Source organism: Syzygium oleosum, unplaced genomic scaffold (genome assembly GCF_021117445.2).
Source record: "Syzygium oleosum isolate NSW1041296 unplaced genomic scaffold, Sole_v2.1 Sole_v2.01, whole genome shotgun sequence".
Classification (NCBI taxonomy): domain Eukaryota; kingdom Viridiplantae; phylum Streptophyta; class Magnoliopsida; order Myrtales; family Myrtaceae; genus Syzygium; species Syzygium oleosum.
The window spans coordinates 31,381,986-31,394,401 of record NW_026607485.1 but is presented as its reverse complement, the minus strand read 5'-3'; the positions used below and the strand labels follow the sequence as shown (position 1 = coordinate 31,394,401).

At 41.4% G+C, this 12,416-nt stretch overlaps 3 protein-coding genes across 3 annotated transcripts; 2 read left to right on the top strand and 1 right to left on the bottom strand.

Moving 5' to 3' along the window:
* The first annotated feature begins 905 nt into the window (after positions 1–905).
* On the top strand, positions 906–2,016 carry LOC115666514 (protein IRX15-LIKE). Its single transcript, XM_030588226.2, has one exon. The coding sequence runs from the start codon at positions 961–963 to the stop codon at positions 1,897–1,899; it is 939 nt and encodes a 312-aa protein (XP_030444086.2). The 5' UTR covers positions 906–960; the 3' UTR covers positions 1,900–2,016.
* A 1,671-nt stretch (positions 2,017–3,687) lies between these two features.
* Positions 3,688–8,025, bottom strand: LOC115666539 (uncharacterized). The gene is made up of 3 exons (XM_030588250.2): positions 7,427–8,025; positions 5,123–5,229; positions 3,688–4,649 (listed from the first exon to the last, which is right to left on the bottom strand). Exons 1-3 carry the CDS (start codon positions 7,874–7,876, stop codon positions 3,911–3,913), a joined length of 1,296 nt encoding a protein of 431 aa, XP_030444110.2. The 5' UTR covers positions 7,877–8,025; the 3' UTR covers positions 3,688–3,910.
* Positions 8,026–9,966: 1,941 nt separating this feature from the next.
* LOC115694577 (probable beta-1,4-xylosyltransferase IRX14H) lies at positions 9,967–12,416 on the top strand. The gene is made up of 3 exons (XM_056311984.1): positions 9,967–10,698; positions 11,215–11,766; positions 11,871–12,416. The coding sequence occupies exons 1-3, from the start codon at positions 10,004–10,006 to the stop codon at positions 12,097–12,099; spliced, it is 1,476 nt and encodes a 491-aa protein (XP_056167959.1). The 5' UTR covers positions 9,967–10,003; the 3' UTR covers positions 12,100–12,416.

The following is a 12,416-nucleotide window of genomic DNA, read 5'->3' as shown; positions in this document are numbered from 1 at the left end:
GAATTACCGTAAATAATGAGACTCCGTTTGTTTTGCAAAAAATAAATGATTTGAAAAATATTTATCCTAAAAATAATCATTTGTATTGCTTGAAATAATTAGTCAATGAAAAATATTTTTATTATTAAAGAAAAAAATTGTCTAAATAATTTCGTGAACGATGAAAATAATTTTAATCTATTCATTTTTATGCGCGATACACGCAATCGTTTATAGGAAAATATTTTTCAAATCATTTATTTTTTGCGAAACGAATAAGTGGCTAAATATGAATATAAGAATGTTGCGTGGAGACGCCGCTCCTATCAAGATAGAGCCCGCTATAGTTGACATGTCCACCTCAAAATTCAAAATTGGGAACAATATTTATTAACAAGTAATTGCTTGTGGGCAAATGGGGAGGTTCCTTAGGAAGCGAAGCCCACTTAAAGAAGCAACAGAGACCCTTGGCTTGTAATCTGTTGTTGGGTCTCCTTCACATAGCGTTGAATGAAGTTCACCCCCCCATTAATTTTCATTGATAAGAAAGAGCAACCAATCAAATCGCACCCTAGCGTTGATCATATCATTTGATTAATTTTTGAAGATTGATAAAGAAATAGTTAAATATTATTGCGTGAATTTATTCTCATGAGACTCTGCTCATTCTCTGTTCAGAAAAATAGTGCTAGAAGTGTAGCATGACGCGAGAGCACAAAAAAATTGAAAAAGAAAAACGAACGATGCGGCTAATTCAACATGTTCCGATGATAATAGAATGAGCCTAGCTAATATTTTATATCATATGATATATGTTATGATGGTGATTCATTTCTTTAAAATTCCATTTACCTACAGCTCCTTTTTACTCCTTTAAATCATCAATGAGGTCTCTGCCTCATTTTCAGTTCAAAATCTTCAAGATTACAAGAGGAGGGCAACTCTCTCTCTCTCTCTCTCTCTCTCTCTCTCTCTCTCAAAATGAAGAATGTCAACAACAGCAACACAAGGCTCATCCTCCTCCACCCTTACATCCAGAAGCAAGGAAGCTCCAACCGCCTCTGGCTCCTCGCTTTCATCTCCTTCTTGACCACGGCCTTCGTCGTCACCCTCATTTACACCAGAGAATATTCCACGACCGCTGCCTCCGCCACCACCGCCACCTTTCCCTCTGCCACGACTGCCTATAGCAACGCGCCTCTGCCATCAACCGTCATCAACACCCTCCTTCACTACTCATCCAAGTCCAACGACTCTTTCCGCATGTCCTACTCCGAGCTCAAGCCCATCTCGGATGTCCTGAGGAAATGCTCCTCCCCTTGCAACTTCCTAGTCTTTGGCCTTACTCATGAGACCCTCCTCTGGAAAGCCCTCAACCACAACGGCAGGACCGTCTTCATCGACGAGAACCGCTACTACGCCGCGTACGTCGAGCAAAAGCATCCCGAGATCGACGCCTACGACGTCCAGTACACGACGAAGATGAGCGAGATGCGGGAACTCATGGCCTCCACAAGGGAGCAGGTACGCAACGAGTGCAGGCCCGTGCAGAATCTCTTGTTCTCCGAGTGTAAGCTGGCGATCAACGATCTCCCCAATCACGCTTACGAGGTGGACTGGGACGTCATCCTCGTGGACGGGCCCCGCGAGGAGTGGCCCAACGGTCCTGGCCGGATGTCGGCGATATTCACAGCAGGGGTCCTGGCGAGGAGCAAGAAGGGCGGGAACCCGAAGACGCACGTGTTTGTGCATGACTTCTGCGGGGAGGTGGAGAGGGCATACAGTGAGGAGTTCTTGTGCAGAGAGAACTTGGTGGAGTCAACTGAGAAGCTTGGTCACTTTGTGTTGGAGAGGATGGACCCTAACAGCTTCCACTTCTGTGGTAACCGCACTCATCGGCTCCATCACCCAGTTCACTAGTATATCATCATTTGCTCACCGTAATCAAAATGATGTACGAAAGTCAATAATTTATCGCACAAAGCCTTATTTTTCCTGAATGGAAAATAAATTTTGCCAAGCAAATTGCACCAGTCATTTGAAATCTCCAGTTGTTCACCCTTCTCTGGCATTCGTTTGAAGGATTTTCTTATCTCTTACAAAAGTATGCGAAGGTATAGAGAACTCTCAATGAACATTTCCAGCGTTTTTATTGTGACATGAGCTTCGAGTATTCATACTATATCGCTCGGTAAGCTTCATTCTGCAACTGCAAATGCAACCACAAGCCACCACGGGATAAACTGCGTTTCGTCGTCCGAATTTTTAGCCAGGATAAGATTTGATAGGATAGAATATGAAATCCGAGAAATTTGTTATACCATATCTACTATTTGGTGAATCACAGTAATAAAGCCGAATATTTTCACATATTACCATATATATTATTTCCTATGAACATTATATCAGTTCAAATGAACCTAAAAATTGCACAAACGGGAATGATAAAAAATTTTCACGACACTCTTACCTATTTCATTTTTATTTATATTTATTTATTATTTTTCCTTCTCTTTTTTTAATTAATTTCTTTTTTATTTCTTTCCCTTCCATCATTCTTTTATAAAATTTTATTAAATAGTAAACTATACAAATATGCCTAAAATATGTAATAAATATAAATACCAAATGTGTTTCTATCATAAGATAAAAAGAAATTTGAATATATAAATAAAATAAGAATAAATAAAAACGAATTTATTGTTATCATTTTGTTATTTTGAATTTTTTATATTAAAATTCAAATATTATTTATATTCAAATATTATTTATATTCAAACATTATTTTAATTTTATTAATTTAACAAGTTTATTATTTGAGAAAAATAACTTTTATAATGATGGATATTAAAAATTCTATCAACCTTTATCCCACCTCCCCCATGAGATAATTTTATCCGGACTATATCCTCCTCATATTCGACTTTATCCTATCTTGAGCATGCACTAAACACGAGATATGATAAAATTTATCCTATCCCGAATTTTATCCCGACTACCAAACGTAGCCTAAGTATATCCGTCCCGGCAATTGAATGAGGTTCACTTGCATATCCATGTCAAGAAGAGCTTGCTTTCCTCCAAACATTTCAGTTCTTATTCCGTGCAAAAACAGAAAGGTGCAGAGTCCCAAGGCATGACTATATAACTGTAGATGCCAGGAGAGATTAAAATATCCAAGGATCTAAAGCTTACCTAAATTAACAGATGACCTAAGAAGTCAAGTTAATTGACCAAAAAAGGCTTATAAATTGTATGATGTGTATATAAAGCAAGACAGGTTTTCCTTTCTTGAATGCTACGCATCAGCTGGACCACATCCATTTCAGAATGAATTGCAGCATCTACCAAAATAAAGCAGGCCGGTGAGTCATGAACACCCATCTTAATGTGCACTCATTGCTTAGCCCTCTTCCAAACCACTAGCAAAAATATCCAGGATGCGCCTTGAAGTAAGAGAAATGGTTTCGCTCTCCTTGCTGATGCTTGAAGGAGCATCCCAAGATCGAGTAACCAAAACAATTAGAGAAAACCCAATCTATCAAAAAGGGACAAGAAAACTCTCACCACTAGATGGGCACCCATAACATGGAATGGAGATGACCCGTTAAAATGCCCTTAGGCTATTTGGAACCCCAGATATTACATTAATTTAGCCAGAGAAACACCACAAGCAGCCTGCACTTAATACAAGGTAAGTTCAACTGAACAATAAGCGACGTTTTCAGTAATATATCCCACAACAAAACTTTCTCTACGTGACATGCTCACTTCACCGTGAAAGAAAGAGGGACCTCTATTTTCCATGTGTGCCTGTGGCCTTGAAAAACATTTTGGCCAGCATAGCACAAAAATAATCAGACAGAGACAGTAAAGTTAAAAAACCAGGCCCAACTTTGGTGCCGCTACAGCTTAATATTCGAAAAAATGATCAAGTGGCAGAACCATTCGCTGAGATCCTTTCTAGATCCGCATCTTTAACATATAATGGGATTCTTAGTCCCAAGTCCCTAAGCTTATCAACCAGACCGTAAAGAAACTCAAAGGTCAGTTTAGATTGTGCATTGAGCTCGTCCCTCACCTGCGGATGAATCCTGAACCAATCTCCCAGCATCTTGTGCATGTGAGAACGAATCATCCTCCACGGGACAGGATATTTTTCGCAAAACTTGAGATACTCCACCAGTAACTCTGCCTGGTCCAGCTGTCCATCTTTGTGGCTTTCTTCACTTCCAACTATCCAGTCAGCAGTTCGAAACCCTGCAAAGAGAGCTGGATTCTCTAGGAGAGACTCTGCTGAAAGCACGCCATCAGCTCCGGTTTCTTTTAACAAGCTCTCTACATCATCCATGTGCCGTATGTTTCCATTGGCAAGGACTGGTATGCTTAGAGCGTCTTTTACAGCCTTTATTGCCAACCAATCAGCACGAATTTTCTTCCCATCTTTCTCATCTCTCGTTCGTCCATGGACAGCTAAAAGAGAGCATCCAGCTTCCTCTAGCATCCTGGCATAGTTAAGTGTATCCTCCAATTTCGGGAAGACTCTGATTTTGCAAGAAACGGGAACATTCAAGTTGAGGGCTAGCTTCTGTACTAGGGATTTTACCAAAGGAAGGTTATCCATCAAAAATGCCCCGTAGTTTCCTCGCCTAGCAATACGCTGAGGGCACCTACAGAGTGCAAAATTACCAACTCATTTTTATGATATAACACATAATATCAGTTGTTCCTTGCATAATAGCCTACAGGATGCACAATCTAAGACAAGCCCCACTTTATCTCCCTCTTAAATGATCTTCCAAATTCGTTCAAAACTTTTTCACAATCAAGCAGGTATCACATCCTATTGGATCGTGACTATGGTGTGACACTCAATAAGGGCTAAGACGGTCAGCAATATATTGAGCAAAAGACCGTAAAAAAAATGCTTCAGAAGATGAGTTAGTCAATTAAATCAGTCAAATTTCTTATGTACATTAATGCAATCAGAGAAAAATCCTTTCAGTGATAACATATGATATGCTTACTGATTTCAGTGTGTACCAGTCAATATGATACATTAATTAAAAATATATCATGTTGCGATAAATTGACACATGTAAACATGTCCATGTAGGTGTCAAGATGATGGATCAAATCTTACCCCAAATTTATATCAACATAGTCACAATAAGGTTCCACTCTTTGTGCAGCTTCCAACAAAATGTCTGGATCATTGGCACAAAATTGAACAAATAATGGGCGATCCTCCTGCCAATTCAAAGGATTTACAGAAAAATTACATTACAAGACGGACTGACAAATAAACAATATATGCTTCTTCATTCTAGAAGAGTTGTATGAATCATCAAAAGTTGTCTAAAATCAGTCACAACTAAAAAACCTCAATCCATTTGCATGAAACACGCTGAAAATAATAAATCAAACAAATTAGCATGCGATTTACACGTTGATCTTAAGTGATACTCACAAAAACTGGAACAGAATTAGAATAACAGCAGATTCAAAGATGCAGATGAATGTCGAAGCTAGACATGATGCTCTAATACAGACCAGCAGCAAAAGCCATTTATTGGCCTTGGCAATGAAATGCAATATTTCTTTTGTTCAAATCAAATACATTCCAATGTCAGATCAGTTTTTGGGAAAAAGATGTCAGATAAGTTTTCAGATTTCTATGAAGTGAATTATTGTCACATATTAAGGACCAAAACAAATAAGAGGGTGTTAATTAATAGATCCAAGCATTAGATATCCATTTTCAGGGCAGGATAGGATATGATGTATGGTTAATTAAGCTCGGAAACCTTCAAGTATGTCACACTGAGAGATAGACTAAGATCCAACTCTTCATTACTAAGAACTCCCAAAATATTCCAAAAAGCCATGACAATTTTAAACATTGACTGCAGGAGCAGTCCACTGGATATTCGCCAATAACATAGAGATATCTTCTCCACTACACAATATATACTGGCAATATAGCCAATTCCAAAGAACAAGTTCCATGTGTATACGCTCTTTTAATAGAAATTAAAAACCTAAAAGTTTATCAAAGCCAAAGAACTTCAGAATGAAGCCCATTGTCACATTATATGTACTTCGATGGTTCAGCCAAAAATATAAATTGAAGCGCACGAGCGATGGCTCCTGAATGATTTGCCGGGTTCTTTAACCCCAAATGCCATCCATTAAAATAACCCTAGTAAAAAGACAAGTAAGGGGAAAGAACCATCTCCTCAAGTATACCACTTCCGTCGCCAGAATCTGCATACAAAATAATGTTGGCCTTGTTCTGAATTGGATCATCATTCTTAGAAAAAATGCAGGCCAGTGAATTAAAGACTTGCGATGAAGTTCTACTTTGCGTGGGTTGCCACATTGAGCAGAAGAGGCGCTCGTGGATGAGGGTTTCTTGGAAGTGGATTTGTGAAAGAGTAGGAAGAATAGGGTGGGGCAAGCCAAATACCATCTCCCCCCAAAACGAGAAATGTATCTTTTTCCCGTGCCCCTCCAAACTACCCCAAACAAGGAATGGATCTAAGGATCACGGGGGATCCATGCCCTATACCATCTGTACCCCTTGTTATTCCAACAAGAATTGAATTGAGAAGAGTATTGGTGCAAAGAAAAGAAGTGCACAAGAAATGGTTCCTTAAATGATTTTCCTGGTTCTTTTAAACAACAAAAGCCGTTCATTCTGAATAACCCTATTCAAAAAAATACTAATGGAGAGAACCATCTTTACAAATACATATCATCACCAGAATCCGCAAACAGAACAATATTAAGAATATCCTTGTTCGAAATTGGACCATCATTCTTAAGCAAAATGATGGTTGATGAGCTCAAGATTGAACATACTCCTCTCTGATAGTAAAAAAAAACATGAGCGCACTTCACACAGTCTCGACACATGTTATAGAATATAGATGGGCCGGCCCCCGTGGATAAACAGAGATTAAGACTAGGTAGGCTATGAACACCCTATCTGCTTTTACATTCCTCAAAAGAAAACAAGATATTCTCATCAACAATCAAGTCAGCGATACATTGAGCACATCATGATAGAGAGATTACAAAGGAACCACCTCTTTAATCGTATTTCTAATTGCCTATTCGAAGAGCCATGCCAATTTTAGTCAAGTTGATTGCAGCTCTTTAGCACTAGAGCTAACAGCTCTTACCAAGTCAACACAAAACATCTACATGAATGCTCCACCATGTTACAACCACCTTAATCAGCCTCCACCCAGTCACCAACTTAAGCCAGCTTAAGCAAGTCCAAACTGCAATCAACGGTGTTATCTAATGTTCTCTCCCGAAGACAGAATCAACTTAAATCCCATTCCAACCCAGACAAAACGGAACAAATTACACAGAGCAATGGAGCAGCAAGAAACCACGGCATCACAACCCAAAAAAAAGCAACTTTGACAAGATTTACCTTGCAGGTGGTGAATTCCATGCTCCTGTACTTCTCATTCTCAGTGAAGATCCTGGAATGGAGCATGGGCGTGTAAGCCGCTTGGGCGCCGTACTTGCGACACAGCATCCGGAACGGGAGCTCGGAGTTGTCCACCATCGGCGCCACCATCAGCTTCGGCCGGCCGAGCTTCGCCCAGTGAGCCCACGCGCGCTCGGCCCTCGACGAGGCGCTCAAGCACCGGCCCGGCGAGCCACCGGAAAACGGCGGAGCGTCGTCGGTCGGTTCATGGTCTTGGGATTGTGGGTCGGAGCAGAGGACGTCGTCGAGATCTTGGGGAGGCTCGGGAGGGGCGGAGGTGTGGAAATCGGGGGAGGTTTGAGCGAGGGAAGAGGCGGCCATGGAGGGTCTCGGAGGGGCTCTGGCGGCGGGGAAGAGAGAGGGGTTGAAGCGGTAGGGTTTGAGTTTCATGGGCGGGCGACGGGGGCGAAGATGAGGCCGCCCATCGCCGCCGCCTCTGGCGCTCTGTAAAGGCCGTTGCGCAAGGGTTTCCTTCCTACGACGAATCTGAACGGAGAAGTTGGCTTTTCGAGGGAAATAAGATTCCAAGTCATGTTTACCAAAGATTATATAACGAATTTTCAACGCATTACTTTTTCTTGTATCATATGCAAAGGTATAATAGAAAAAAAAATAAGAAAATAGTGCACTCATCTCGCGAAAAATAAATAATTTTTAAAAAAATTCTAAAAGTATTTTCTTATATTATCTATAAAAATAAATAAACAAAAAATATTTTTTTCGCCTACGAAAGTGTTTAAGTATATATTGTTATCGATAATTATCTAATTATTTTAAACAATATAATCGATCATTTCTAAAAAAATATTTTTCAAATTATTCATTTTTTGCAAAAAAAACGGAATAAAAAATGTGACACTTCTTAATTGTCCTGTGAAAATATAAAATGATTTTTAGATTTAAAAGTCTTGTGGAATGGCTTGTTGTCCGCGGTACGCTTCAAAATCAAGCGAATCTATATTGACAAGGCAAATAGAATTGGAGATAATTGTGCGGTTATTAAAAAATCAAATCATCATCAATCGAATAATCTATACTATCTATACTATCATATGAAGTAAAAATAGTCTCTCGCTTTTCAAGAATATTAACCATTTTTTTCTTCCCCCGACGTCCTCAACATACATATAGATAAGTTCGTTAGAAATCATAAAACTTATCGCGAAAGTGCAATTGAGCCCTAAAAATTTATTATGAAATTGCAATCGAGTCCTAACATTTTCAAAAAGTGCAATCAACTCCTTAAACTAGTCAAATTTGTCCAATCAAATCCTTTCATTGATTGCACTTTTTGAAAGTTTTAAGATTCCATTACACTTTCGTGACAAGTTTTAGAACTTGATTACATTTTATTAAAGTTTTAGGACTCGATTGCACTTTTATGATAAGTTTTAATACTTGATTGCGTTTCCTTTCATTGTTTAATGGTTCTTTAGTAATGAGGTGGTTTTCCTTAATCTTTCACGAGTGAATTTTTTCATACACGCGTATGTATATTTAATGCCGCAAAAAATGAAAAATTTTATTAGCAAAATAGTAATGACCGGATAGTTTTTAATCCTTTTAGATTTTTAGCGGAGGCAAATAAAAAGAGGGAATTTCTATGATCCTTCGAAAAACTTATCAACCGTCCTAAAGTGTCATATTCAATTGCATGTTATTCTACCTCATAAATAAAATATTGCACGACAAAATATTGTACCTCACAAATACTTCACAAGTTTTCACTAAAAAGTTGCACGATCCAATGGTCAACGATCCTCGAGGATCCGATCTTGGAGATTCATAGAAGTGCCCCACGAGAAGAAGATCGCTCAACAACATTTAGCCAATAAGACTTCTTCTTATTCCTCGGTATCCAAACAACCAACCGCCTTGATATATACCGTTTGGAATCAAGCATGATACTCGGCCCGAGCCATATGACAAAATAGACCGTGCATCTAACCTCCTCATGGAATTCCGCCTTTCTCTGAGTTACTCAGCAATTCATGTCATGCCAGTCGTATTCATACCGAACATGATTCTGAGAAGCTTTTTCATTTTAAAACGAGTGAAAACGAGCCAATAACCTATCAATTTCGAATAAATTCATCTGTCATCGGAGCCGTGCTGTATGTTTCAAGAACGGGGATGTTTTTTAATGGCTCCGGTCCGCACCATCCGGCGGGGAGAGCGCGACCTCTCATCTTCCTTGTCCAAGAGCGACCACCAGTCACCACCCAATAATCTCCTCACGTCGACCTCGCTGCATCCTCCGCTTTCGTTTCTGCAGTTGGTAAGAAACGAGAAAACAAAGATTTGTAAGACTTCGGGTGCAGTTGCTTCTTCAACCCAAAGATTCCTCCGTTGTGATGGACATCATTGGATGGCAACATCACCTCAACCACCGTCTCCATCACCCGTCACCATCACCCCACCACCTCCCTCCCTCCCAGCTCCAACCTTCTCATACACCCTTAATATGTATCAGCTTGCTCTGAAGAGAGAGACAGAGATAGAGAGAGAGAGGAGAGGATGAAGCTCTTGGCAATGCGGCAGAGCCATGCCGACAGCCAGAGCAGCGCCCCCCTCCGAGGAGGACTATCTCCGCTCGACTCCTCCAAGTCGTCGGCGACGGTCTTCTGGCTGGCGGTCCACGCCGTGTGCTGCCTCGGCAGCCTCGTGCTCGGGTTCCGTTTCTCTCGGCTGCTCATCTTCCTCTTCTTTTCCAACTCGCCAATGTTTCGTGCCACTACCAAAATAACCGCCGACGATCCTATTGTCCTTCTCTTGAACCCGAGCCAAGCCCCGTTCAATGAGTCGACGCCACCCATGGCGGTGGGCCGGCACGGGATCCAGGTCCGGCCGTGGCCCCACCCGGACCCCGTCGAGGTCATGAAGGCGCACCAGATCATAGAGAGAGTGCAGAGAGAACAGAGGGCTCAGTCCAGCGCCAAAAATCCTGACCCGAGGTCTTTGATTGTGATCACGCCGACCTACGTACGGGCATTCCAGGCGATGCATCTGACAGCACTGATGCACTCCCTGATGCTTGTGCCCTACAAGGTAGTTTGGATCGTGGTGGAAGCCGGCGGGGTGAGCAGTGAGACGGCATCGCTGATCGGGAGGCCGGGTTTGAGGACTATCCATGTGGGGTTCGAGCAGGAGATGCCTGAAGCCTGGGAGGATCGGCACAGTTTGGAGGCGAAGATGAGAGTTCATGCATTGAGGTGAGTGGGACTTTTGGGTGTCAAGCCTCTTTGCTTCTATTGTCCTCCTGTTCTTTTTGCTATCGGTTAGCGAAGGGTTGCAATTGAACGGTCTTGAACATTATTAGCGGGAGCCATATGATCTCATCTGGTGTTTCAAAAACTATTTGGATCGACACTGATTCAATGATGACTAGCTCGACCGGTAAACTTTGTTCAATCTTGAATTTTCCGTTCCTCGGAAGATGTTAGTCATAAATCAAGTTTTCTGGTACTCATTTTTCTTCCAAATTGTCGTTCTTGTTTTGATTTGAAATTTATTATCTGCAATGAACCGAATAATCTCGATCGTTCCCATCATTTGAGAAACACTTTTCGTTCTAGTCTGTGAAGTGGAAAATGAGAAGGCCTACCGATTTCCGATCGATTGTGTTTGCTTTCACTGATAATGGAAACATAAACGGGAATTCCACCTGTAACAGATGCCTTCAATAGAAATGGAAACTGAACCTAACGCAGAGAATTCTGGTGTATCAGAATCGTGAGAGAGAAGAATCTGGATGGCATTGTGATGTTCGCCGATGACAGTAACATTCACAGCATGGAGCTCTTTGACGAGATCCAGGCTGTGAAGTGGATCGGTGCTGTTTCTCTAGGAATTCTTCCGCATTCAACTGTGGATGATTCGGACCAAGCCGTTTCGAAAATCATGAATGAAAGCAATTCGCTAATTGCTGTCCAAGGTCCGGTTTGCGATTCAGCCAATCAGTTCATTGGCTGGCGCACCGATAATAGGTCACCTAACATGCACAGGGGAGCGACTCATGTTGATGGTCAGGGCTCGCTTTTGCCGGGAAAGCTAGAATGGGCCGGTTTTGCGCTAAACTCTAGGATGCTGTGGAAGGATGCTGAAGATAAGCCGGAATGGGTGAGGGACTTGGACTTACTCAATTGGGATGATGATGTTGATAGTCCTCTGTCTTTGCTCAAAGACCTTTCGGTGCTGGAGCCACTAGGAAACTGCAGCCACCGGCTTATGGTTTGGCGGCTTCATGTCGAAGCCCATCCTGGTAGCGAATTCCCTAAGGGGTGAGTGTCTTGCCTTTAGAAGCTCATCACTTTAAATATCCACAATGCTTTGGATAATCAGGTCTTTGCTGTCATTGACAATGGAGTTTCTCTCTCTGATGCAGATGGCTCATAGACCCTCCCTTGGGGATCACGTTACCCTCAAAGCGCACTCCATGGCCTGATGATCCTCCAGAACTCCCATTTATGGAAAATGCAAACAGCGATGAAGAGGAGATCGACCAGCACCCAACTGAAAATCAAAGGCACAAACGAAGTTTCAGGATTAAGAGAAGGCACCAGACCGAAACAGTCGAACCCCAACTGCTCAGAAGGGAACCTGTAGAAATCTGACAGCTTATCTTAAGAACAAGAAAAGATGCCTGGCCTCGGAATTCGACAGGCTTTGGCTTCAAGGTATTTAAATATTGCCTTGCCCGGGCAAACTTCGAAGTTAGCCACTTTGGTCGATCTGGATCGCATGGACATCAGATCAAACTCTATTGCATTGGTTTTTATGCTTGTTGGGGGTCGTGAAATCTTAGGAATCACAGTTATCTTTTTGTTTACACTTCCTTATTGCTCGCATAATCTTATACATGTAAGTGTTTTAGGAGAAATTTAAACACAAGACAGTCGGACATACGAAAAGTACATCTTCAGCTTCTTCA

Bases quoted from the DNA above. Each gene is read 5' to 3' on its own strand.
- LOC115694577 (XM_056311984.1), top strand. From the start codon at position 10,004: ATGAAGCTCTTGGCAATGCGGCAGAGCCATGCCGACAGCCAGAGCAGC. The intron at 10,699-11,214 runs GTGAGTGGGACT...CTGGTGTATCAG, and splicing joins ATGAGAGTTCATGCATTGAG to AATCGTGAGAGAGAAGAATC. The intron at 11,767-11,870 runs GTGAGTGTCTTG...TCTCTGATGCAG, and splicing joins GGTAGCGAATTCCCTAAGGG to ATGGCTCATAGACCCTCCCT.
- LOC115666514 (XM_030588226.2), top strand. From the start codon at position 961: ATGAAGAATGTCAACAACAGCAACACAAGGCTCATCCTCCTCCACCCT.
- LOC115666539 (XM_030588250.2), bottom strand. From the start codon at position 7,876: ATGAAACTCAAACCCTACCGCTTCAACCCCTCTCTCTTCCCCGCCGCC. The intron at 5,230-7,426 runs GTAAATCTTGTC...TTGAATTGGCAG, and splicing joins TGGAATTCACCACCTGCAAG to GAGGATCGCCCATTATTTGT. The intron at 4,650-5,122 runs GTAAGATTTGAT...TGCACTCTGTAG, and splicing joins TATGTTGATATAAATTTGGG to GTGCCCTCAGCGTATTGCTA.